Source organism: Cucumis melo, chromosome 5, assembly GCF_025177605.1.
Source record: "Cucumis melo cultivar AY chromosome 5, USDA_Cmelo_AY_1.0, whole genome shotgun sequence".
NCBI classification, from domain to species: domain Eukaryota; kingdom Viridiplantae; phylum Streptophyta; class Magnoliopsida; order Cucurbitales; family Cucurbitaceae; genus Cucumis; species Cucumis melo.
The window spans coordinates 29,645,898-29,672,996 of record NC_066861.1 but is presented as its reverse complement, the minus strand read 5'-3'; the positions used below and the strand labels follow the sequence as shown (position 1 = coordinate 29,672,996).

The window sequence follows — 27,099 nt, the reverse complement described above, 5'->3', positions numbered from 1 at the left end:
TGGAAATTAGTTACAAAATAAAAGGAGAAGTGAAAATTTTCTTACAAAATAATTATAAAATGTTTGTTATATAACTAAATGGTGGACATGTTTAATTAATGTATCAAAATGATCACCTTGATCCATCTAACCTAAATTCTTAGAAAATTTGATAGAAATTATAATATCGTTCCCAAATCATCTTATATCTTATATCGAGAACCTTGAAGATGATTATTTAAAGGAAAATGGTAGAACTCGTAGAACCTAAATCTAACATATAGAGCAGCTTTAAGTTACATCTTAAGTCGATATGTTCTCAAGACCATAAAATCGAAAAGTTCGTGATTTTGAGATAATATTTCTACTATCATTAGGTATTAATATTAATTACTTTAAGTATTAAAAGATGATGGAAAAAAAAAAGAGTAAATCGTGCTTTTCTTGTTTAATTCAAAGGAACTTCTATAATGAATTAGATGGATTTATTTAGAAAATAGTTTTGGTTTTTTAAAACTTGACGATGATTCCATTCTATTTAAAAAATTCTTTTACCAAGAGAACAAAAAAAAAAAAGAAAAACGACTAAAAATCTTTTACACTCTCTGAAAGAATTATTTTTGAGACCAACAATATTTCCGTAAAAAAATTTAAAAAATGAAAGTGAAAAATGAACATTAAAAACATTTTTTGAGAAAAACTAAAAAGAATTGTAAAAATAGATAAAAAATAAATTATCCAAAGGCAAAAAAGAAAAAACTTTTGCCAGCTCACAGAATGTAGGTTTTTATGGGATGTTGTTCATTACTTGTGGAATGCTCATAAATTTTGACGATGAGAAATGTTCTTCAAATAGTTTTGAATTTTGATCTTGGCGTAAGTTTATACCGGGATCTTTAACTTGTTTATCGCAAAAATTAAGCATTTTATGATTCGTCAAGTTACAATAATTTATTTTTAATTCATCGAAAGCAAATGGTGTTGCTCGACATCACGTTCATATCAATCCCTCAACGTTATTTTGGATCGAGGAGGTCCCCCCTTGTGCCTACTACGTTCTTTAGAACAAACTACCATCCAATTCCATGTTCTTTTTCCATTTTTTACTTTTGTCTTTTATTTATTTATTTATTTACCTTTTTATCTCTATATACATACATATCAAATAATGAAATATATATTTTTCTTAATTATGACGAGATTAAGACGATTTAAACAATAAACCACTTGATTTGCTAATAAATTTAAAACGTCAATTAAGTTATAGTTGAGTAAATAAATATAATAGAATAAAGAGAATAATAAAACAAAATTCAATTCGTAGACAGCTATGATGAAATCTTTTGTTAGGCAATTTATCTATCAAACTTCTTCCGAACTCTACAACCATCACATTATGGGCTGTGGACCCGGCCCAAATTAAAATTTCACTTTTTCTTGACAAATTTCAATTTTTTTTTTTTTTATCTTTTTTAAGAAAAGTATATTTAATTATTGATGTTGACAAAATTAAAACGACTATTATTTCATCTATCCGTACGTAAAGAAAACGAAAGAAGTATTGATATTTACCTCACCAAAAATAATTGAACAGTTTTTTACACTGGAATTTAAATTTTTATTAGGGTTTTTTTAAAAGTAGAATAAAACAGGAAAATATTTACCATGTTTAGAACAATTTTGAAAGGAAAAAAATAGTTCACAAGTCCACAACGTTAAATAATAAAAATACTCAACGATTAATCGGTCATACACATGTGAAAAATGATTTTATACCCAATTTAAACGATTTTGTACTTTGTACTCAATCTAAACGATCTTGTATAAAATCTAATGGTACACGATCGTTTAGATCTTGTACCAATATTGTTTAGATCTTGTACCAAGAAGGAACAAAACGAAAGACGAAGAAGAAGGAAGAAATTAAATCGCGAACAAAAATAAATGAGAATATGAAAAATGAAAAATAATAATATAGATATGAGAAGAATAAGTCGCAAGTAAATATTTTTAAGTCCTCTTACATTTATGTAAAATAATTTTTTGTATAAAAAAATGAGACCCACAAATATTACATAATCATATGCATTTTCAATAAATTGAAATGCTTACTTTAAACTTCAATAATTGTGTAAAAGAACGTCAAAATGTCTAGAAAATATCTCAAATGTAAAAAGGAAAATACTAACAAAAATATTATCAATATGACAAAATATGGTTATTTTTGTCTCTTCTATAGTTATATGTCTGTCGTCTGAATAAAAAACCAAATTAAAAAAGAAAAAAAAGAAGGAAACAATGCAATCGTGTGAGTGTGAAATGGAAGATGTTAAAATATTTCAAAATAAACAAATATGTATGATATGTATAATAATGGAGGTTTTGTTAGGTATATTTACACGTTGGTATGGGTTATATATGTGAATTAATAATTTATCATGTTAGATTTATTTTATTAGATTGAGTTTATTACATGATCTATTTAATTAAGATCTCGAATTCACAATCGAATATGAACTAAATTGATAGAAGTCTATTGTAGATTAATTAGGATTTAATAAAAACGTAATTAAACTAGTATATAAAGAGATTTAGAGCGTGCTATAGTTCTCCAACATACCAAAATAATAAACAATCAATTTTTCTTGTATCACATAAAGAGAGATCCACCAAGGGTCGTTCGGAGTTTTAGTTGAGGAAGCTTAGGGGTGAGCATGGTGGGTCGAAAAATCGAAATGAATGATCGAAATCGAACGAACCGAAGTCGGGCGGTCAGAATAATAATTGACAGTCGGATTTGTTGTTTATATTTTTTTAGTATGATTAATAAGTAATTAAACTAATTTTTATGATTTTTAAACAAATTAAACTTATCATATTTATATTAGTAACATTTTGTTGTTTATATTTTATGTTTCATATATTTTTCTACGAGATAATAAAATATCGATCGATTGTTCACATCCATAAAAATGTACAAATATTGATTAAATATCACACATCAACAAAAATTCAATACCACGCACTCAATCATAGCGTGAGTCAAAACAAAAAAGAACTAAATTAATCGGATACATTTAATACTTGAGATTACTTGGCAAAGATGTTCATTAATATTAATTAGTTGAAATGCAGCAACTTTTTGAGGCAAAGGGACAAATGTAATAAAAAAGATTTAATCAATGTCTGAATAATTAAATTATTACATCTATATTAAATAAACAATATTTTGGATAAAAAGAAAACTTAAACATATCGGTAATCCGAATCGTTCAAACAATTTGTTGTCCCCATATTTTTCTTAATGAGTAGTTTTGAGTGCGTTTGGATTATCAATGAATTTTTGGTTAGATTTGTTAATAAGTGTTTATATACATAAATTTTTTTAAAAAATTATTTTCTTTAAATTTGGTTATGAATGTTTTATTTTAAAATAGATTATTTTCTAATCTTATTTTTAAAGATTATATTTTTAAAAGTTACGAAGCATCTTAAAAAAAATTAAATTACTTTAAAAAAAATCAAACACAACTTTGATCTCTAGGATTATATTAAAATTAGTTTCATTATTTTATTTATTTATTTATCGAGAAAGTTATACCAATACAAATATTTACATTTGAAAAAAAAAACACACTAAAATTAGTAATTTTTTTTAAATAAAATGCATTTTTATCAAAGTGGCCAAAAAGGTTACACCAAAAACAATCCTTGACCAAATTGATATTTTAGAAAAAATATATATTACAACAAAAAAAAATATGTAAAAGTAAAATAGGTAAAATAAAGGGATAAATTTTTTTTTTTTTAAAAAAGACAAAATACTTACACTCCATGAAAAAAAAATCACAAAAGTAAAAAAAAATTCATTACAATTTATTTTTTATGATTTGGAAATGGACTACATAGATATATATTATCATAGGAACTCAAATTTTCAACTTTGATTTTTCTTTTCTCTCCTTTATTCAACAATTGATAACGAGGGATTTAAACCATTCAACTACATATGATATGTATTCGTTATACTTTCATTTCTAGATTTACCATTTCTAATATTAATCATAAATTGAAAACGTTTGTTGTTATATCATTTTACAACATCATTTACAAAAACTAACTTTGTTACACATTGTAAATGATATCGAGTACGTGCCTTGTTTTTCTAAATATTAGATATCGTGCCAATTTTTATTCATAATTCTAATAGAAAAGTATTGAATAGTATTTTTTTTAATAACATTTTTAAATATAATAAAATAAACTAAAGTATTTACAACATGTAGCAAAATTTTGAATTCCATCGATGATAATAACGAATAAACTTTTATTACTGTATAAATATGACTGATGGAAACACATAAGTGTCTATCAATGTCTATTATTAATAAAATCTGAAATTCTGCTATATCTTATAAATATTTTGTCAAATTTGATACTTTTGAGAATTTCTCTTTTTGTTAGGACACAATTTCTATTTTGAAGTCGAGACAATAAAAAAAGGAATTAAAAAATATAGATTGAGGGATATTTTAGGTAATTCAACATAAATTTATAACAATTATTGTTTTGAGGATATTAATGGGGAAAGTGAGCATTTGAAGAAGTGGTTGATACAAGTTTGGAGATCCGTCACGCTCTCCTAATATTTATGAAGTGGACCAAATTATTTCCACTTTTATCGATTTATAAATCTCTCTGTCTCCTGAATTTCTCTTATTTTGTTTTTGTTTGTATGGTATTTCAAATATAATAAAATAAACAAAATATTTACCATATATAGTAAATTTTGGATTCTATTAATGATAGATAATAATATACATCGGTGTTTATCTATGTTTATTATTGAATGAATCCAAAATTTTGCTATATTTTGTTAAATTTATCATTTTTGACAATTTCTTTATTATAAAATAGGAGGATGAACATGATAGACCAAAACCGAATCGACAGATCAAAATCTATCAGACCAATCGAGGATAATGAAGAGTTTTGTCGGTGTCGATTTTGGAAAAATCTAAATCGAAAACACTAAACGATTGACTGATCAACAACCAATTTGTATCGTTTTTATGTTCGTGGGTGATTTAAACCTTCACTAAACTGACTATAGTTAGGTCAGTGATGATTTAGTCGAAAAACTGACTCTCATCAATTTGAACTGATATCATTTACAATGATTTATAGAGAGCGAAAATTTTCAAAAGTTTGTCTTTGAAAGACTGTATTATAAATGTGGTGCTACGTTATTGACTGTTTGAATATATTCCTTCTTCGAAATCGAATTTTATTAATATGGTTATCAAAAAGGAGGACTTATAGTTTTAAAGTTTTTAATTTTTGGAAAATTGGTAATGTGTTTTGGTTTCTATTTTTATGGCTTATTTAATGGCTTGCTTTGATGATCGATTGACTAATTTCATTTATATATATATATATATATATATATATATATATATATATATATATTTAATTGATAGAAATCAATCATATGAAACATTAATAAAAGTTTCTAAAATTTTATATTAAACAGATAAGTCATCTTCTTTTTCTTAAGAAATTGTTTTTTGATGAGTGAAATTTTGTTAATCTAATGTGTAATTGGATAACATATTATTTTAAAAATTAGATCTCTTTCATTTAAAATTCATTTTAAGTTTCACACCAAATTAATTATTATATTTCTTTCTTTATTGATTACATGTGTACTTTTCAAGATCTACGCGTTCGGAGGTAATTTGTTAACCATTCATCAACCCCCAGAAACCACTATTATGGCTCTTGCTAATTTGGATTAGGATAATTAACGCAATAATTTTTAATTTTGTTTTTAAAATGGTGTGTGATTGCACAACATATTACTTTGAACATTAGATCTCATTCATTTAAAGACTCATTCTGTATGGTCGCACATTTTTACATGTTTTTTTGTGTTATTTACAACCGTACTACTTAGTACAAAAACAATGAACTTTAACTTTAAATGCTTCAGAAAATCAAAAGAATCTAAATTAAAAATTTGAAATTCCATACCTTTGAGCTCAATCGATCGAATTAAATTTTTGTTTCTTTATTGGTTACGTGTGTACTTTCCAAGATCTACACTTGAAGGGTAGTTTGTTAACCATTCTACCCTAGAAATGACTGTTATGATTTTCACTTATTTGGAATATTACTGCAATATTTTTCTTCAACCCTAAAACGTCGTTCAAGTCATATATGATGGGATGAGAGAGGAGAGGGGAAAAAGAAAAAAGAAGTGAGAGAAAGGAAAGGAGAGACAGAGATGAGAAAGAAAAAAGACAAAGAGCACAGATAATTAATTACAAGTTTTTTAACCTAAGGATACAAACAAAATTTCAATTTTGAAAAATGTCCAAAAGAAATCCCCACGTTTATTTTTTGAAAATTAAAATAGGTCAATTATTATATGGAAGCCTAGTTTTTGTTCTTTGGTAGTTTGACTTAATTTTCCATTATTGTAGTTCGAAAATTGTTGCAAACTTTTAGCATAGATATGATTAAAATGACAAAGGATTTGCTTGAATGTGTTTCAACCATTTGGCAATTCTGTGCATAATATATAACTTTTTTTTTTTTAAGAACAACGTGATATATAAGAATTTAACTACATTGTTTTTCATTTAGAATAACACTAAAACTCTTTTATGGGTGGATTTAGCCCACTCAAGGAGATGGCTAACGCAGCTTAATAACGAACAGTGAGCTCGATAATCAATTCGGAGAGCCTTGTGGAGCTTTCGGAAGACACGCAAAGAGAATCTAGGAGAGAGTTTCATATACGAACCATGGGGTTAGATACTTTGCAGGAGTCATGTGGAGCTTGGAGGAATCTAGTGGACGCTCAAAGAACCTTAGTGAAGTTTAGGATTATATGGAGAGTCTAATGGAGTTCAGAAGACCGACGGAAAGAGTTTAGAAGACCTACGGAGAGAGCCTTAGTGAAGTTTAGGGTTATAGGAAGAATCTAGTAGAGTTCAAAAAACCGATGGAGAGAGTTAGAAAACCTACGGAGAGAAGTTTAGTGAAGTTTACATGACGCATAAAAACTTAAGAAAACTTAGAAGAGCTTGGGAAACTCATAGTAGAAATTGTTCAAACTTTTTTAACGTCAAACAACAATTTTGGTGTCTTTATTAAAATTTTTAATCAAAAGATAACAATATTGATGTCTAACTATATCAAAATCTTCAATCAAAGATAACAATGTTGGTGTCGGTATCAAAAATTTTGATTCGAGAACAAATATAGATATATTGACTAAATATGGTAATTGATAGATCAAACATGTTATTTTGTCTTAATAAATAAATGAAGTTTTTGTTTAAATTATATCTATTCAAAATTTAAAGAGTGTAAAAAGAAAATTAAATAACTAAACGACAATTCAGATTAAAACTTTATTTTTTGGTTCTTCTTCTGATGCGATCCTACTAATTAATTAGTCCTGCGTAGTATAACAGTTAGAACATTTTTTTCAATATCGTCTTTTCCTTGATAATTCTTACGTATGGGCCATTATTTTTTTTCTTTTTCGTCTCTTTATCTAATATCTAGCCTACTTCGCTCATTTAATAAAGGTAATAACGAAATTCACACGTGCAAAAATTAGTCTATTTTTTTTCTATAAAAGAAAAACATCAATTTTATTTTTAGCAAATAAATGAACGACACACGATATTTTGCCTAGCTTTTAGGCTACACTCAAATTATCAATTATCAGTAAGCACATGAAGGTGAAGCACTTCAAAATATGAGGGCATGTTTGCAATGTCTTTAGAAACATAATTTTTCAACCTAATGTAAACCCTAAATACCACAAAAGGATCCTAACACTTTCAACATTTTCGTAAAGCTAGTTAATCTAGATCTTTTAGTACGATTACTTTTGGAAATTGTCTACTTATAATTGATTTTCAAATTTGTGTTGACTTCTTCAAATTGGTTTTATAACGTTGACGGTTATAGTAAATACACGGTTGATTCTCAAAGAAAATTCTGCCTATAGGTTCTAGATTAATTCATTTATAGACTAAGATTTTGAAGCTATTTTATCGTTAGTGCAATAGACTAAGATGTTGGTTTCTTTAACATTTATAGGTTCTAAGGGTATTTTATGGAGGGTCTATGTCCAGTAAATAAGTTGGATTAACCAAACTTTTTTCTATGAGATATGATTTCTTCTTCTATATCTAGACGATGGATGAGATATGAGATACAAGTACATAACAAATCTAATTGGCAGCGTCAACTAAAAAATACATCTCTTTTTGAGTTTTTATTTCTTGCATGTTAGCATGAACCATAATGTGGTACCAATTCCTTTGGCTCCTAGAGGTGGAACTTCATCAATTCATGCTACCGACAGTTTATTTAGCAAATTGGCTTACTTCATTTGCAAACGTTGGTGAGGGCGTAAAACTATAGGGTTAAAACTAGGGGTGTGCAACCGTTGGTCGTATTCAATTTTCCGACAAAACTACCATCAAAACTTTAACTGTGACCGGTTTAGTAAATGTTCAAAATAACCTTGATCGTAAAGGAGTAAAAGTCGGTTGATCAATTTAACTCTTTAAAATTATTTCTTGGATTTTTTCAAACCGACATCGATCGACTCCTCTTTCTTTCCGACCAACCAACTTCGGTTCAATTAGTTAGTTCAGTTTTTGGTCTATCATATACTCACCCCTAATTGAAACTTTGTTTAAAATAAAGTAGATCTTTACGTTGATATGATGAAAAATAAGTAATGCGTCGGTGAAGATTTTACTCCACGGTTTCTCTTTTCGTTTTTTTTTTATTTTCTAATAAATAAATTAAGAATAATGTTTTTTTTTTCTTTTGTTGTCGGAAAAAATTAAGAACAATGTTATTTCTATGTGTAGTTCCAATGTTCCATGGTATTGGTCTCCTTCCTTCCTACTTAGTGAACGGTCATTTTTGTGCTATCGCTAGCTTTCCTCCCCGGTGATTGAAGCATTTCGTGGGCCGAGGGCCCATGGGCCTACCTCGATTTAATGCCTTGGACTCCCAACATAACTCAGTTGTTGGGCTTAATGGAAAACAATTTGTCGTGGGCGCGTTTTTCTTCGCATGGGCCCATCCATGATAAATCAATTCTCGTCTTCAATAATTCCCGCACGTTTTACCTTGCCAAGTGGGTTCCACATGTTTGTTTATTTAAATAACAAAATACAAACAACACTCATACGTAGAGATCATTATTTATAAAAAAATAAATAAGTAAAATGGTAAATTAAAAATATTTACGTCCTATAACAAAATTCTAGATTCTACAAACGATAGAAACTAATAGACTTCTATTATTGTTTATCAATGTCGTTGATGTCTATTATTGATAGAATTTGAAAATTTGCTATATTACGTGAATTTTTTTTTTTGTCAATTTTGCTATTTTTGACCATTTTTCTAAAAAGAAATTGGGTTCGTTAATAAATAAATAATAACCATTATGGTTTCCAAGGGGTTTATTAGTACTTAACATTAACATGTGTGCTGTTCTAGCCTACGGAGGGGATCAACTCGATGAATAATTGCTATTGATCTTCTGATTTTACTAAGGTTAAGAACACAATCAATGAAATTTGTGCGGTTGCTAGTGGAATGGGGTCTGTTTCCTTTTCGTTACGACTATGTTTTTGTAATAGGATTGTTCACTGTATAGCTCGCTTTAATTTGTTGCTGGTTTTTGTTCATCATGTGAACTTTTTTTTTGTTCTTCAACTTTGAAAGATGATGATCGTAGTTGGCTTACGAATTCACTGAGTCGGATGTTTTTGGGTGTGTCTAGATTACCTTTTAAAGTGTTTAAATTTTTTTAAAAAAAATCATTTAATAAAAATATTATATGTTTAATAACATTTCAAAATGCATTTTTTTACAAAAAAAAATGAGATTGAAAACAATCAATTTTAAACAAAACAGTCGAGAACAAAATTTGAAAAAAAATAAAATTTTAAATAATATTATGTATATAAACATTTATAAAAAAATCTAACACGGTATTTTTGATTTTATTCTCAACCAAACGTTCAACATGGGTGCAGATAATGATGAGATTTATGGGTAGGTGTATGCTTCTTTCGATCGATCCCACAATTTATAAAAAAAAAAAAATATCCTTTGTCGTATAGTTAATACAGTAGCGCGTTTCATATTCTTTTATTCTCGTTTGTATTATTTTTCATAATTAGTAAACACTAAAGTTGAAAACGATGGTGAATTATAGTAAATTCAAGGAGTTTTCTAAAAGAAAAATGAAAAAGGAGTTTGGGGCTAAAATGTAAACCAGTCTATTTTGAAAACAACAAGTCATACATTTATAACTAGTTGACACTATGCCATTTTGTAAATTTACACTATGAATAGTTGATATCGAAATTTTGGATTGAAGAAAACGCGCATGCTCTTTACGTGACAATAATTGTACATTTGCGTGGAAAAGAAAAAAAAGGACATACAAATTAAATAAAGTAAAGTGATTTTGATGCCAAATTGATCAAAATGGTAGAATAAAGAGAAAAAAATCGTAAGTTTTAGTTACCTTCTTGTATGAAGTAATAATGATGTATTTATAGAAGTTAGCTTAAATCTTATCTTATCTTCGATTTTTGTTAGGTTAAAGTTCACTCATAACATGATAAAACAACAACGCAAGTAAAATTAAATGCAAACCCAATTGAAATAGTCAATAGAACTTGATTGACGTAGGTTGAAAAAACATTAAAAAGAAGAGCATTGTGATGTTGCAATTTTGAAAGGAATTTGAATGGTTTCATCATTAAATCACTTGCAATAATTATTGAGTCAAATATATACCATGAAACTACTAATATGTTAAATCAAGAGATTGTTACTCTTACATCTATTAAAACAATACATTTTTTAAGTCGAACAAAAAATGACCACGATACTAATTACATCCATGTGTTAGTTTTTGTAAAACTTTAGCATCTTCATAGTGAATGTGGATGGTGATTTTAACGAAAGAGAAGAAGATACAAATAAATTTTTAATAATACCTATATGAGAAAAAAAAATATTCAACTAAATAATTATGGTAAAGATCTATTTTTATTTATTTTATTGTTAAATTCTTATATGCAAGTACATATATGAATCAACCAAAATTCAAAACATATATAATTATCTGTTTTATAACAATTTAACCTTTTGTTACAATGGTTAGAATTAAAAAAATTTCACAAATGGCTAACATTTAGATAGCTATTTTTGGAAAAATCATATATGTTAGAAAGAAAAATGATTTTGGCAAGCCAAACACACCCTTCGACTAGCTCTAGTAGGTTTTCTATCTCATTCTTGGGTGCTACTTTTTTTTTTAATTAAGAATTGTGAGTTTAAAATTCTACAAAAGAACTAATCCACCCAAAGTTGTTCTTTCAAAGGAGTAGTACTAAAAGAAAAAAAGCAAAACTATATGTCGTTCTTTTAAAAGTAATCTACGTAGGTTGCACCCAAAGTTTTTCTTTTAAAAAAATTTCAGTTGATTTCATTTCTGAAATCCAAATCTCTCAGCCGACCCGTCGTATGAAAAATACGGTCGGCTTTCAATTTTCAAGAGCACCCGGAAAATTTTCAATAGATTTTCCAACGTACGAATTTGGATTTTGTTTTTCGAATATTACAAGAAAGCCACCAACTATTTTACTTGTTTCATTCTCATCCCAAGCTCCACAAGCAGTGTCAAGATTGCTTCACACATCTCACAAGCATCAGGATCACCTGTACTCTTCTTCTTGGAAGAGTAAACCATCCACCCGTGATCAAGCTTCTGGTTCGGTCTCACGACAACGGAGCCAGGAACTTCTGCATCACGACAGGTCACCAATCCGTCGCTCTTCTCCCCATACCGAAGCTGCAAATGAAGAGCACACAATGCCATGACAGCAGAAAGGGGAATCACCACGGGAACACGCCGCCCGCCCTGTACCACTGTGTCGGATTCTGTCCATGATCTTGGAAGAGGTAGCCAAGGTAGCTCGGCATGCGCTATATGAGTCATTGTAGCAAGAACTCCTGGTGCAACCTGTGCTTCGGAGTGGAAGGAAAGTATTGGTACGTTCTCGGGGAGGTTGTGGTTCATGATGAACTCTTTCCGCTTATCATACGTTAGATCCTCCAATGCTCGAATGTCCCCCTACAAAAAATCAAACCAAGGATTCCAATTAAGAAAATGTAACCTTAATGATCTTGCATATTAACAAGTAAAATAAAATGTAACCTTAATAATCTTGCAAATCAATAGCTCCATGATCTTCCGCGTTTCTTTGTCAGCAACCTGCCCGTCGCGAAGAAAATCCGAAGCCAAAGGAGTTCCACCGTATGGACTTTGTACCAAAGCCAAGCCAGCAACTTTGTCTTTCAACTCATTGCAGTAGATTGATAATGCAGCAGCAGCATCAACCCCACCCTTGCTATGGCCGAGCAGCATCACTCGCTTGCCCGAGCCCCAGTAAAGCTCCTCGACGTATTCTTTTAACTCCCAGGCATTGTGTTCAACAGATGCCTTCAAGCACAGAAAAGGAATTCAAACAAAACTATAATTTGGAAACAAAACCATACAGCAAGAGATGAGAAGGCTACGGTTTATTCATTCATGCTTCGAACGACATACCAGCAGAAGAGAGATAATCTATTACCTCACTATGAATTTTTGCAATATGGCAAGTAAGGCCCATCTTTGAAAAAAATTTCTTGGTTCCCACAAAATACAAGGGACCATGATTGCTAAACAGACCTGAGAAGTCAAAATTTCCATTACGGACTGGAAATAGTGAAAGAAATACATCAAAATGATTACTAAAACAAATCAGGTTTTTCTTCTACCTGGAATCAGTAAATAAACGAATGAGTTGGGTAGTTTATGCTCTCCGTTCCTAAATTATCGAAATGGATGGAGTAGGATTAATAAATAAACTTTCAAGTTTGAGAAATCTTGAATACAAAAGATTCACACATCATAGTTCAAGAAAGAAAATGTGATTAAAAATTAACATCAAATAATCGCCATTACGAATAACTTGAAAGTCAATAATTAGGGTATTCATTCTGCTGAGGAATACGTCTGCAGATTGTGGAGAGCATGAACTAAATCTATCAAATTAAAACAAATGTATTATATTGTACTAAGGTTGGGAAGATAATAACCTTATATCAGAGAGCAATTCCAAGAATCTTGCTGTTCCATCAACAACAGGAGGCATGCCAGGAGTGGTTTGCAGCCATCCAATATCATTCGAAGAACCGAGCAAGGTTTTTCTAATTCTACACATTATACTGTATCGAAAAAGAAAGAAGTCAGTTAAGATCAATTCAAGTTGAAAGCAATTAAAGAACATAAAATATACTATCAGTCATTGGTTCATGAGAAAAAAACATAAGTTCAAAAATATGTGTTCTTACTTGTAAAGGCAGAGTTCGACACATCGAATGCACGAGAAACAATTTCTCAAGGAGCATGATGCTAATTTTTGAACAAATTGTAAACCGTATAATGGGAGCATCAACCTACATCAAGAAAAAGTAGCTAAGAAAAATAGAAAAGTCGCTGGACAGATTATGTTTGAACAAGAAGTTCTGAGATCAAAACTATACTAGTAGAAAGAACAAAAGAATATAAATATATATATATATATCATTTACCCTTCAAAAATGGGAGATGCAACCTCGTAACTATAAATAGTTTCTACATCTGATGTTCTATCTATGAGCAGACCGTCTCTTGAATTGGAGGCTGCAATGGAAGATGATGAACCTTCTGAAACAGACCTTTGCCTATTCTGACCAGAATAACTCGAACAAACTCTCTGTGGAACGATGATATGGTCGGTGAGAAATCTGTCGACATCTCTGGCTATAAGATCCTCTGCCACATGCAGCAAACAGTTATTATATCCTCAAAATATGGACATCAAAGAACTAAAACATATTGAGATGGTTAAAGGACAACACTTGGGAATAATGCAGAGTCCATCTTTACCATTAGGATAAAATCATGACAGGCTAGAGAAACAAGAAACTAAGTGATGGGCACATACTCAAACTAACAAACCTTACCAATAAATCTGACAAATCGACGAGTTATGTAACTGGTCAATGCCAAGAGATGAGTAAGAATCTCATCCATTGGTGATACAATGCTGAAGATTTGAAGAGTATCATCGTGTGCCTGAGATGAATTAGTAATATGAGATCCAAAGGTCAGGCTTCCTTATGGAATCGGCAAGTTACATAAAACTAATCAAGCATGCTGTACGAATTCGAAACTGAATAGCAAAATTACTCACCGTGGAAGCAATCTCGTATGGTTCATTCTGAGTTTGTGCATCTCCCATCCAATCTTCAAGTTCTGAGATTATGGGCCATAATTTCACAAATCAGATAGAAACTAGGAAGCTACGAATTGAAGCAGAAGAATTCACAACAATACCATACAATATTGATCTCCATCACACAGTACAGGTTTAACAACAAAATACTGCTAATGTGAGCATAACACTAATAATGACTCAATTTGAAAGCACAAGACCATGAGGAAGCTTGTAGGTGAAGGATGTCGAAACGTTTGTGAGAAGTGTGATCCACGGCCATTGGAGTTTTGGGCCATAGTGGATGGGTTGAAGGTCATTGCTTCTAAGGGAACGCTTGAGGCAAAAACTATCTAAGACTATAATAATCACCTCTTACTACAGTAAATACTACTTAAAAGGTTCCAATTTTCAACGGCAAACTCTATTTAAAGTCCCTCATTTGCTTCAATTTTTTACTATTTTACCTCCATCATTTTTTTTTATTCTTCCTTGTTTACTATTATAGTTTACACCTCAAACCCACACAAACTATTATAACGACTACAATTAATCATAGAGTCATATAACCCCACTGCTCTAAAATTGGTGAAGGCAGAGAGAGATGTACTAGGCTAATGTAAGGTCCCTTGTGGAGTAGATTCTCGAGGTCAGTGAGAGCGTGGGCGTAAATGTGAGGCAATTTCGACATATAGGTCAGTCACAGGATCAGGTGGCTCACCATTTGGTCTAATGGGTGATTAGCTGGGTTTGTTCTCAGGTGTGGTGGGAGAATTTTCCCATTTGGATCTATGGGATTTCTTAGGCCGATTGTTGTCTTTGTAGTTCTTGACTGACTTTAACTGTAGATTGCTTTAAATTTCTTGAATCAATCTCATGCTTCTTTTTCTAATACTAAGAACTCCGGAATCTACTTCGGTATTCATTCAAGACCCTTCTAGTAAATAAGAACATCAAAGAGAACAAAAACAGAAAACTCATACAAAACCCAATAAAAACGACAGTTCAACAAAGCTAACAAAGCAATTAAAAAACCTCGAAAGAAGGAAGCACTTACAAGGGAAGCGATTCTGAAGAACGATCAAAGGCGAAAATGGAATCAGATCATTCTTCAAAGACGAAATCGACCCAAAAACTTAAATAGAAAGAGTGAAAGAGCAGCATTTTCTTTTTCTTTTCTTTTTCGACGCTGATGAACTGAAAACGAAAGAACACGCAAAGGGAAAGAAGAAGAAGAAGAAAAAGAGAATTGGAAGTGATAAAAAGTGCAAAAAAGGAAAATCAAAATGAAACCGATAGAAAGAGAAGAGTCATGAGGAAGGAATGAAGAATTGGATGATCTTTATCCAGTAGCTTTAATTTTTCGAATCATCGTTGGTCCCACGAAAGAGTCTTTGGATCAAAGGCATCCAATGGGATGTGGGCAAGTACGATTCGCATAAAATTCCAAAAGATTTGGACGAATCTGCAAATTTGGAGAGATGGGTATTGTTGATTTTGAGTTTATGAGAAAAACCCAGAATTTGGATTTTGATTAAAATGTTGATGGGAAGAGAATTGATTAATTAATTTGAATAATGGTGTGGTGTCTTATTGCCATGCTTTTGAGTATGGAGCCTACAGGTGGAGATTTTTGACTGAGAGGAGATTTCTTTTGCAGCGGGTCTTGTGGAAGTGGATGGATAGAATCATAATAACTTAAAGCCAAATTCAAAATCCACTCGAAATAATAATTTTTTAAAAAATTACAGCTTTTCTCTTACCTGAAATGTTATTTTAATATCTCTTTGGGAGTTTTTATTTTTCTTTTTTCTATGAAATAAGAAAAGAAAACAAATAATTTATTAGAAAAACACGGGAGGTAATGAGAACAAAGATGGATGATAATAAAAAAATATATATAGAAATTATCTTTTTAATCCTTAATTTCAGAATATGTGTTTGTTTTGAAAATAGATTTTTCGTCGGTGTATTATAAAAATATATTCATTTCATCTCTTAAGAAGGTATTTATTTTAGTCCTTAAATTTTTAAAAATAGCTTTAAAAGATTTCTAATAATTTTGTACTTTTATTTTATTTTAAATAATTATATAACATTTTAAATTAGAATAATAATTTTTAAAAAATATATTGAACTGTTTTTTAAATTTTATGTATTATATAATTATTTTTAAAAATCAAATATAAAATACTTCTAAGACCTTATAAACCTTTTTTAAAATTCGAGACTAAAAAAGTGAAGTTTGAGAACTTAAAGACCAAATTTGTCTATTGTTATAAACCTAGGGACTAAAATGGTTCGTTTTTAAAATTTGGGACCAAACGTACATACTTATCCCTTGAAGACTAAAAATGTAGTTTTTCCTAAAAACAATCATAATTAAACTTCAACCGAGTAGCGTAATTGGTATCTATTTTCGGAGTTGGCATGAGTACTTTTAACTATCTAATTTTAATAAATTTTAACTTTTAGAGTATGTTTGGGGGTGGGATTTTAAGGGAGAAAGAATTAAAAAATTGAGTAAAATCGTGTTTGGCCCAAGGGTTATGATAAATGGGGACTAGAATTATACTAATCCCCAAATAACCCTATCTCCTCTTCTCTCTTTTCTTTTCTTACGACTATATTAACCTATCCAAATAAACCAATCCAAATTCTATTATTGTTTTTTAAATTACCATCGTAACAAAATCCTAGGATTATTATAATTTTTTTTCCCGTAACTCTTTCCCTCCCCCAAATACATCCTTAATGTTAGGTTAAAATATTGCTTTATGTTCATATACTTTGAAAATTCATATTTTGCCATTTGTAACAATTATAAGAGTTGAGGTGATTACACGCAAAGTGATGTATTCTTTACACGAGTGTGATATGCGTTTGTTTTATCATAGTTATTCCGGTCAAAATTGTAAAAATTTTCATACATGAGTATGATATGTAGACTTTAAATATAAAAAACTGCCACGCTTTCTTTATCCCTTTCAAACTATTTGGGTTGAAGTTGTTACGCAATAAGTTGGTGTATCTCTTTTATACATTGATATGTTTTCAAACAATCATGTTATTTTTCTTCTAAAATTATAAATTTGTATTCTGTCTTAAGAACTATATCGTCATCTCATGTGTTATGCCTTAAGAGTTTTAGTTTTATTTTTTTTCCTTAGTTTTAGAAATTATGACTAATAGATCAGTACACTAAATAGAAAAAAAAAACTATTTTAAACGTTAAATTTTAAAGAATAGATTTAAATCTTATTTTGGTTTTTAAACTTTGTGTCTTTTTCTACTTTGATCCCTACGTTTTTAAAAATGATCGTTTTGGTCCCTGAACTTTTTAAAAATAACATATTTTGTCTATGCCATTGGAGTCCATTAATTTTTCAACAGAATGATGAGTTGGCTTGTATTTGTGATGAATGACTAAACCATCAAATAAGATGATTGGGGCCCGATGGTAGTAGGGGTGATATCAGTCATTCGGAGTCAGTTTTTTGTTGAGTTAGTTTTTTAACCAAACTGTCACCGAACAAACTATGGTGAGTTTAGTAAGTGTTCAAATCGACCTCGGTCATTTATGAGTAAATGTCGGTCGAACGGCCAATTTAACTCTTTGAGATTTTTTTTTTTTATTTTCTTGATTTCGAACTTTCTCAAACCAACATCGACTGACCCCCTCTCGTTTTTCGATCGACCAATTTTATGGTCTATCATGCTCACACTTAAATGGTGAATCCATGTTTTATCAAATAACTCAATAAGTTATTTTGATCGTCATCACTTTGGAGTATTGACGCTATACTTCACTTCTTTCAAAACTCATGACAAATGCAATCTCATCCACATATAATTTTTATAGTGTATTATAAGTTTGGGATATTTTGTGATTCATTGAGGATTTTTTTTTCTCATCCTCCCAACTTTTTATTCTTATTTATTTTTTTGGGACAACACGATTCATGGTGGAAATATAATTTTGTAAATTTTATTTTAGAAAACCAATATATGAGTTCTATTTTATTTTATTTACCCTACTTAATATTTTTCTATTTTGCATTAAGATTTCAATTTCAATAAAAGGAAGGATGGAGAGTCGGGGAGGGATGTTGTGTTTTATGGGAAAAAAAAACAAAGTTACTTTTTTTTTTGTTTTATTTGATAAATATGATATTTATGTGTTGATACAAACAATTTATAGAATAAATAAACAAATATTTTTTAATTATTTATTAATTTGAGTAATATGATAAATTTAAAATCCAATATATTTATTTTTTCAATTTATAAATTAAAATAGTACAAAATTTAAGACCAAAATAAAATTTAAATCATAAAAAATTATTAATTTGACAACAGGCTCAGCCCTAGAAAAAATTGAGAATGGAGAGAAAAAATTGAGAATGGAGAAAATAAGTTAGGCGACGTCGTTTTGGCTTGCTGACAGTGGTTTGGATATCCATGCCGGGAAACGTAATTGAGCTTCAGCACTGCGCTCTCACCTTCAATGGCGCTCAAATTGCCATTCCCCTTCCCCATTTTCACTCCTCAATTTAACCCTAATTCAACTCCCTCGCACCGTACTCTTACCGAAATCCGATTCTCCCGTTGGAACAATGCAAACGCCGAAAAATTCGAGCAGCGCCGACGGTCTCAGCAAGAAATCGAGGACGAAATCCGCCGCGAACGCCGCTTCAGTTCCGCCACTAACATTGTCGACCTCTGCGATTCCGACTCGCCCTCCTCCGCCATCGACCGGACTGAAACATTCAGGTCTGTCGGCACTCCATCATCTCCATCGAGACCTTCAATCCCTGGTCGAAAATCCAAGTACTCCAAAAACCCTAACCCTGGTTCACCATCTCCATTTCGTCAAGTTTCGAAGACCAAAAAGACCATGAACGCACCTAAAGAAAGACATATTGGCGTAGAAGCTAATGTTAGCCTAAGTGAAGATGGAGTTTCGTTCGTAATTGATGGAGCTCCATTTGAGTTCAAGTATAGCTACACAGAAACGCCGAAGTTGAAGCCGATAAAGCTGCGTGAACCGCCGTATGCACCGTTTGGGCCGACTACAATGCCGCGGCCGTGGACAGGGCGTGCTCCATTGCCACCGAGCAAAAAGAAATTGCCGGAATTCGACTCGTTTCAGCTGCCGCCGAAAAATAAGAAAGGAGTTAAACCAGTTCAGGCGCCTGGACCATTCTTAGCAGGTTCTGGACCAAAGTATGTGATGTCGAGGGAAGAAATATTGGGTGAGCCATTAACAGAGGAGGAGATCAAGATGCTGATTCGTGGATGCATCAAATCCAATAGGCAATTGAATATTGGTATTCTTACTCCCCAATTTTTTTACTTAGCGATTTCTGTTTTGCCTGGACTTTCTAGCTATCTTTATCATCATTTTTCAGAACTCCATTGTTGATCATGACTGAAAAATGCAACTACGGAGCATTGAGATTACTGTAGAAGAAAAGTAGTTTCTCTTTTTTCTACCTTCAAACTTAGTTACTTGCGGGGTTGATTTTTAGTGGGTTCCTGTAGTTGATTTCAAAGTGGAGAAGAAAGATTTTTATTAATGGTTTGAGTTGTTTGTTAAAGTTTTGGTTTCAATCTTATTGGAAAACTTGAATTTTATGTACCATTCGTCCTTTCCATCGGAAATATAGCATTCGTTGAACTCGAAAAACAGATTAGATCATTAGAATAAGCTATAAATGGAGAAATTTATCTTCTCTGCACTTCAGCGTATGGTAGAATGAGCTTACTGAACTTTTTACTTTTGAATTGCTTTAGGTAGAGATGGTTTAACGCACAATATGTTGGAGAACATACATGCTCATTGGAAACGACGTAGAGTGTGCAAGATAAAATGCAAAGGAGTGTGTACGGTTGACATGGACAATGTGAAACAGCAATTGGAGGTTGATGCCTCTTTATACATAGCACGACGTATAACTACTAATTACCTTTGTTATGCGTCCTTTCCAGTACAAATATAAATTAGGTTAAATAAATATTTTAGGCTTATAATTCATGTTTCGTTTCAACTTTACCTTTATAGTTTCTTGTTGTGCTTGTAAGTCTTTGTGGATAACAATCGCCATGTCTTTGGTTTTGCCAGTGGCCAGTTTGTCACTGTCTCGCTTCTTTTTAAGTTAAGAGTTAGAGCCTGGATCTCCTAGTTCCTATATCTTGTGCTTGTTAAAATAAATGTATCACTTCTTTGCTTTCTTGAGAAATATGCTTTTAGCAAATTTTGATTGTTGCTTCTAAATTATGTTCTAGCTATTATTTCTATTGGAAATGTATTTAGCATGTGATATAGTTGTTTTGTTGGTTCCTTGACATTAACTCGTAAGTTGTGTTGACATCTTCAACTATAATCACCACACGATCAAATAACCTCATTATTGATTCTTATTCTTCTGTGTTTTCACATGATTCTAAATCTCTGAACAATCCACCATTGACTCTGCAGCCTATGCATCACTTCATGCATTTAGTTGATTATAAAAGGTAAAGTGTAGCGTCGATCTATGCTTCTTACTCATTTTCTTGTGACATACTTTTGGCAGGAAAAAACCGGGGGCAAAATCATCTATAGTAGGGGTGGGGCATTGTACCTTTATCGAGGTAGAAATTACAATTATAAAACCCGTCCTCGCTTCCCTCTCATGCTATGGAAACCTGCTACGCCAGTGTATCCTCGACTAATCAAGCACATCCCTGATGGCCTTACACTGGAGGAAGCGACTGAAATGCGTAGGAAGGGACGGAAATTAATACCTATATGCAAGCTAGGTATTGGCATCTTCTTACTCTTCTGTCAGGATGTGTGAAATATTGTGCTAAACATTCTGTTGTTTGTATACGTTGCAGGGAAAAATGGTGTGTACTCTACCCTTGTAAAACATGTTAGAGAGGCGTTCGAAGAGTGTGAACTTGTTAGGATTAATTGCCAAGGGATGAACGGAAGCGACTTCCGGAAAATTGGGGCTAAACTAAAGGTCTTCTTCTATTTTCTTCATTTGATGAAAAAAAAAACATCAACTCTATGCCAAATTTCCCGTTAGGTTTTGCCAAGCAGTCTCTTGAACCAACTTTTTGATCTCTTTAACTACAGGATCTTGTCCCTTGTGTTCTTATTTCTTTTGAAAGTGAGCACATTCTTTTGTGGAGAGGACGAGATTGGAAATCTTCCCTCCCATATATAGAAAGAAATCCTGAGGGAGCGAAGGCACATGGAATGAACGAGACAACTATTGTTGCACCATCCATTGAACAAGATGTGTCGGTTGAGAACACCTTGACGTCTTTGGATTCTAGAGGCCTCTCAACGGGAGGAAATGAGGACCCAGATTCTATGATTGCCGAGAAGTCTATCTCTGCCGATGTCGATTCATTAACAACCATGATGCATGAAATCAATTCTGTGTCATATGATATGGAATCTACAGCGTCGGATGACCAAACATTGCACATATCTACCACATCTGAGGATTTGGATTCATGGAGCACAATGTCTGGAGGTGAGAGTGAGATAGAGTCGGGGTACGAATACTCTGACTTTGACGAAGCAGAACCAATGGAACCATCGGAATTCGATTCCATTGCAGCTACAGGGAACTCAGAAACTAACGTAGTGTATACTTCAGAAGGTTCACAAGCTCTCAACAAACCAACAAGCAATGCCACTGATGGTGTTCTTCAATTGTTGAAGCAAGCAGTCGAAAATGGCAGTGCCGTTGTATTAGACAGTTCTTCATTGGATGCTGATGTCGTTTATCAACGATCGGTTGCCTTCTCTCAGTCTGCTCCTCCATCACCCGTTTTTAAGCACGAACGAAGGAAGAAGGTAGCAGCCGATAAGAGCAAGGAGGAAACAAGCAGAGAATTGGAAGTGAAAGAAGAAGAGACTGCAGGAAATGAGAAGAAGGATTCTAAAACGAAAAAGAAGAAAAATTTTGGTGATTATAATTTCAGTTCACCACAAGGAAGCTTAGGAGTGGATGAACTTGCAAAATTATTGGCTTGATATGTACAGTTAGATACACTTGATTATATTAGCCAATTATTATTATTTATTTAAAATCAATATCTTTGGCTTCACCACCTTATATATTTTTACATGTAATATTTTTTTAAAATAAAGCTTTGGAATTTTACGAAAAATAAAACAATATGAGGTAGTGGAAAATTTTCATCAACAACATTCTCGAAGGAGTGAATTAATTTTATGTCGATGGCTCTCATCTATAGAAATAATTGACTTACTATGCATAAATTTGGATTTTATATCTAATAGAATTTTAGGTCTTAGTTTGGTATCTATCTAGCAGACTATTTATAAATTTTAAATTTCATATCGGAGTTTTGAAGATTAAATTAGTAATTAAAGAATAACTATAAAAAACTTAGCTTCTAAGTTTTTTTTCACAAGTATGAAATTTAGTATTATATTCAACACTTTTTCTCATTCATGGGTTTATAAGAAAATCCTACAAATAAAATTCAATGGAAAGAAAATAAACGAATTACTAAAACATACGTGAAACCACACTTTTGATCGTATCATATTAAGCTTACTTTGGTATTATCATATCATATTAAGCTTACTTTGATATTAAACCTCCGATCATATCAATTTATTACAAGTTCACCTAAACAATTATTAAGAATTGTGTGAGATTTATGCAGTAAATATTTAATAAATAAAGAATATTTAAAATTTTTAAAAAATATTTATTGACATGTCATGTCAAATAATCTACACAATAGTATTTACTATCTTAACACTATAAATTTTCTCATTTTTATTGATGTAAAATTGGGCATAAACAGCCATGTGGATAACCACAAATCACAGTACACACATGTATAATAATAAGCTAACAAAAGCATAATCTACGTCTTAACATAAAATTAACTTGAACCATGTTCAAATTTAATTTACTCAAAGCCTAATTAAAATTAAAGTAGTTGATGAATAGAAGGCTTTTCCTTGTGAGATTGATTCAAACATTTGGTTGATCATCGTCACGAACAAAACTCTTCCAAAAAGGATGATTTTCCCAAAGAAGATAAACCTCTTCAATAGGAACTTGCTTAGTTTCAGGCAAAAGAAAGTAGATGAAGCAACTCATGAGAAATATCAAAGCTGCAAAGAGAAAGAAAATGCCATAGCGAAGATGACACATTGCAGCCAAAAAGCACTGAGCGATGAGAGCTGTGAAGAAGAGGTTTACACAGACAACGATGCTTTGGCCGGCGGATCTTGTTTCTAATGGAAATAACTCGCTTGGAACTAACCATCCTAATGGACCCCATGACCGTCCGTACGCTAAAACGAATAGCCAAATAAAACACACTAGCAATATGCTTACGCCTTTTGATAGCTCCTTTCCTTGTCCGAAGTTTAGTTTCAGTATTATTGCCACGGCTATCTGCGTTCAATTTTCAAAAATGTTATAACAATTATATTGTCAACGAATATGCAAATAATAATAATAATAATAATTATTGTTATTATTATTATTATTATTATATATAATAAGAAAATTGCCAAAAATAAAATATTTGACAAAATATTTAAGTGTAATAGATTGTCTTTTATTGTATAGATCATAAATAGTTTGTCAAATTTTATATTTTTAAAATTTTGCTTAATGATATTATAATAAAGAGAATAGTTTAACGGATTAAATATAACATCTCTAAAAACGAAGAAAACTCACAGCTACACAGTGGAAAAATACAAAAAAAGTTTCAATCAACGTGATGATTAATCGGGTCCAGTTAATTTATCAGACGTGCACGATAAAGTCGTTTTTATGAATGACCATGTACTTATTAATGATACATAATTGTAATTCTTTTTTTAGAATGAAACAAAATGCATGTATACCATATTAAAGGAATAGCACAAAAATGATGAATAACACAAGTGAAATAAAATTATGCTAAACGATGGGAATAATTTTTACGAATAGCACACAAAAAAAAATATAAAATATAGTAAGTTTTCAAGTAGGCAATTAATTTTGTTAGGAATAGTTTCAATATTTTTGCTAAATAAAACAGAGAGAATAAAAACTAAGAAACTTTTGAAAATTCATTAAGGAAAAAAGTGAAAAAATTTGGAAATAGATTGTTTTTCATTTTTCATTTTTTTTCAAAAAAAGAAAAAGAAAAGGAAACATAAATTTTCGTTTTTAATTAAGAATATAATATTGAAGCAAAATATAGAGAAAAGAAATATTACCATGTAGACGAACATTTCAAAACCAGCTTCAAGAAAGAATTTCCTTCTCCCAAATTTATCCACAAGAAACATCGAAATCAAAGCTGCAACAACCAAAGCTCCGCTTGTAAACGCCGACGAATACAAAGACGCCGCCGATCCAAACCCTAAGCTCTGCAGAATCACCGGAGCATAAAACAGAATCGAATTATTCCCCGTAAGCTGCTGAAACGCGGGAATCCCAATCGCTCCGATGATCAATTGCGGCCGATTCTTCCGCCGCAACAAATTCCTAAACGGATTCTTCACAGCCCTAGCCGCATCGCTGGCATCAACAAGATCTGCAAATTCCGCTTCGATGTTCGTCGTTCCTCGAATCTTCTCAAGAACTCTTCTCGCTTCCTCTAATTTTCCCTGTTCCACTAAACTATTCGGCGTTTCAGGAAGAAACAATCCGCCGATGAACATCGTCGCCGCTGGAAACATCGCTAACCCTAAAGATAATCGCCATCCCCATGGATGAATCTTCTCTGTCCCGTAATTGATGAAATTGGCGATCAGAATCCCTAAGCAAGTCGTCAATTGGAACAATTGGTTGACTTGACCGCGGATTTTGGCCGGAGCAATTTCGGAAAGGTACAATGGAACGGCTTGGTTGCCGAATCCGATACCGATTCCGAGGAGGATTCGGCCGATGATGAGCATGGCAATGTTGATTGCGACGGCGTTGATAAAGCCGCCAAGAAAGAAGGAGACGGATCCAACGAGAATGCTTGCTCGACGGCCATAGTTTCTGGTGATGTGAGAAGCGAAGAAGGTGGAGAGGAGACCGGCGAAGTAGAGAGAGGAAGTGAAGAGAGTGAGGATTTGATCGTCGTATTTGCAGTAATCTGTTTCTTTGATATGAAGTTGTTTGCGGTTGTAGACTTTTGGAAAGAATTGCTTTAGGAATTCGTCCATGGAAGTTACTCCACCTGAAATCCGCCATTGCAGTTTCTGCTTCAGAAATTTGCTACTTTTTGAGAAAATCATATCGTCGTTGGGAGTGATTTATTTAAATTATTAAAATCAGTTGTTTAGTTCAAATTGCTCGAAAATACAATTTAATAACTAAAAAACAATTTAACGTATAGTTTTTTTTTTAATTCTAAACCCAATTTTTTATATTATTAAAATTGATTTTGATTATAATAAATTCAAAATCACTTCCCAACGTATTGTATTATATTACTATAAAATCGCATGATATGAATTTTCAAAAAAAAAAAAAAAAAAAAAAAGATGTATGACATAAATTGAATCTTACAAATCTAATGAATTTACTCGTAATTTTTAAGTTTTAGAACTTTTATGTCACATTCCAATAATTCAGATTCAATTAAGAAAAAATGTTTTAAATTTTAGTTTTGCTACGTAATTTAAGAAACAAATTTCTTGTTAGTTTTTTAAGAATGAATTAGTTGCTAAACATATCTATTTTTTAAATTAAAAAACTAAAAACAACAAAAATAAACAAATCAAGGTTTTAACTTTTAGCTTTACATGTATTTGCATATTTACTTGCGTCTTAGTTTTAGGAAACAAAATTAATTTTTACAAACTATATTCTAAATTCAAAATGCATGACCTTAATTTTTACCCATTAGACACAAACTCTTGGACTTCTAAATAAAGAAGGTAAAACATGAGTTTTACAAGTTAATATATATGGGCTTAAAATATACAAAAGCTTAACACTTTACAAAATTATAAAAAAAATTTATAAAGTATATATAATATTCTTTTTAAAAAAATCATATATTATTGGATGTTATCCTTTTAGGGGAAAAACTATTTTTAAAAATAACAAATAAATAAAAATTATTATCCTTAGAAAGAGGGAAAAAATAACAGAGAGAGAGAGAGAGAGAATTAGAATTACCAGAAACACCAAGATCATAGCCAAAGAGAGAGCCTCCAAGGGCAGCAACAATGCATGCATTGAAGAAATACCATGTGAATCTATACTCATAAAGATGAGCTCTTTTCAATTGTCCTTCATTTGTAAATCCACCCCCTGCCATGATTTTAATTCCACTTTTTCTTTTTCTCTAATCTATATTTTTTTTATTTACTGCCAAAAATCCAACCAAAATAACATTACATATTTGAAATAAATCTTTAGTCACAAAAAAATTAATTCAATGTTTAATTCACCCTTTTCATTAAATTTCGTTCCAAAATTATTCTCAAATATGTCAAGAATAAGGTTAATACTATACACGGTAAACAAATTGAGTCGAATTACAAACATTTCCAACTTAACTCATATTTTTAGATTCGTCAACCTTAATAGTATTCTCGAATTAAGTTGGGTTGAGTTTAGTCATACAAAACTACAGATCTACTACAAAAACTACGGATCTATTAAATTTTCAATTAACGAAAAAAACTCAAAATAAATAATCACTAACATTTAGATAAGAAGGAAGATGGTGAACGTCGGAGATTGAGATACGAGGCGTG

The 27,099-nt window shown here is 31.3% G+C and overlaps 3 protein-coding genes across 4 annotated transcripts; 1 reads left to right on the top strand and 2 right to left on the bottom strand.

Moving 5' to 3' along the window:
• Positions 1-11,504: 11,504 nt before the first annotated feature.
• On the bottom strand, positions 11,505-15,854 carry LOC103497980 (uncharacterized). Of its 2 annotated transcripts, none has more exons than XM_008460427.3 (10): positions 15,409-15,854; positions 14,331-14,392; positions 14,101-14,212; positions 13,687-13,897; positions 13,447-13,551; positions 13,192-13,320; positions 12,871-12,920; positions 12,684-12,781; positions 12,266-12,550; positions 11,505-12,181 (listed from the first exon to the last, which is right to left on the bottom strand). In XM_008460427.3, exons 2-10 carry the CDS (start codon positions 14,376-14,378, stop codon positions 11,684-11,686), a joined length of 1,536 nt encoding a protein of 511 aa, XP_008458649.1. In that variant the 5' UTR covers positions 14,379-14,392; positions 15,409-15,854; the 3' UTR covers positions 11,505-11,683. The 2 variants fall into 2 exon arrangements, with proteins under 2 accessions (XP_008458649.1, XP_008458641.1); XM_008460419.3 differs by having other exon boundaries at positions 13,687-13,909; positions 15,409-15,850.
• A 2,912-nt stretch (positions 15,855-18,766) lies between these two features.
• On the top strand, positions 18,767-22,449 carry LOC103497971 (CRS2-associated factor 1, chloroplastic). Its single transcript, XM_008460405.3, has 5 exons — positions 18,767-19,681; positions 20,148-20,275; positions 20,930-21,155; positions 21,234-21,361; positions 21,478-22,449. The coding sequence occupies exons 1-5, from the start codon at positions 18,859-18,861 to the stop codon at positions 22,387-22,389; spliced, it is 2,217 nt and encodes a 738-aa protein (XP_008458627.1). The 5' UTR covers positions 18,767-18,858; the 3' UTR covers positions 22,390-22,449.
• Positions 22,450-23,143: 694 nt separating this feature from the next.
• Positions 23,144-26,707, bottom strand: LOC103497958 (sugar transport protein 14-like). The gene is made up of 3 exons (XM_008460385.3): positions 26,516-26,707; positions 24,616-25,568; positions 23,144-23,797 (listed from the first exon to the last, which is right to left on the bottom strand). The coding sequence occupies exons 1-3, from the start codon at positions 26,655-26,657 to the stop codon at positions 23,369-23,371; spliced, it is 1,524 nt and encodes a 507-aa protein (XP_008458607.1). The 5' UTR covers positions 26,658-26,707; the 3' UTR covers positions 23,144-23,368.
• Positions 26,708-27,099: the final 392 nt, after the last annotated feature.

Coding starts and splice junctions, on each gene's coding strand:
- LOC103497980 (XM_008460419.3), bottom strand. CDS start 14,378: ATGGGAGATGCACAAACTCAGAATGAACCATACGAGATTGCTTCCACG. Junction 12,921..13,191: donor GAATTGCTCTCTGATATAAG/GTTATTATCTTC, acceptor TCGATAATTTAG/GAACGGAGAGCATAAACTAC. Junction 12,551..12,683: donor TTGCAAAAATTCATAGTGAG/GTAATAGATTAT, acceptor CTGTGCTTGAAG/GCATCTGTTGAACACAATGC.
- LOC103497958 (XM_008460385.3), bottom strand. CDS start 26,657: ATGGCAGGGGGTGGATTTACAAATGAAGGACAATTGAAAAGAGCTCAT. Junction 25,569..26,515: donor CTATGATCTTGGTGTTTCTG/GTAATTCTAATT, acceptor GGCGGATTTCAG/GTGGAGTAACTTCCATGGAC. Junction 23,798..24,615: donor TTGAAATGTTCGTCTACATG/GTAATATTTCTT, acceptor AATTGAACGCAG/ATAGCCGTGGCAATAATACT.
- LOC103497971 (XM_008460405.3), top strand. CDS start 18,859: ATGGCGCTCAAATTGCCATTCCCCTTCCCCATTTTCACTCCTCAATTT. Junction 20,276..20,929: donor ATGTGAAACAGCAATTGGAG/GTTGATGCCTCT, acceptor TACTTTTGGCAG/GAAAAAACCGGGGGCAAAAT. Junction 21,362..21,477: donor AAATTGGGGCTAAACTAAAG/GTCTTCTTCTAT, acceptor CTTTAACTACAG/GATCTTGTCCCTTGTGTTCT.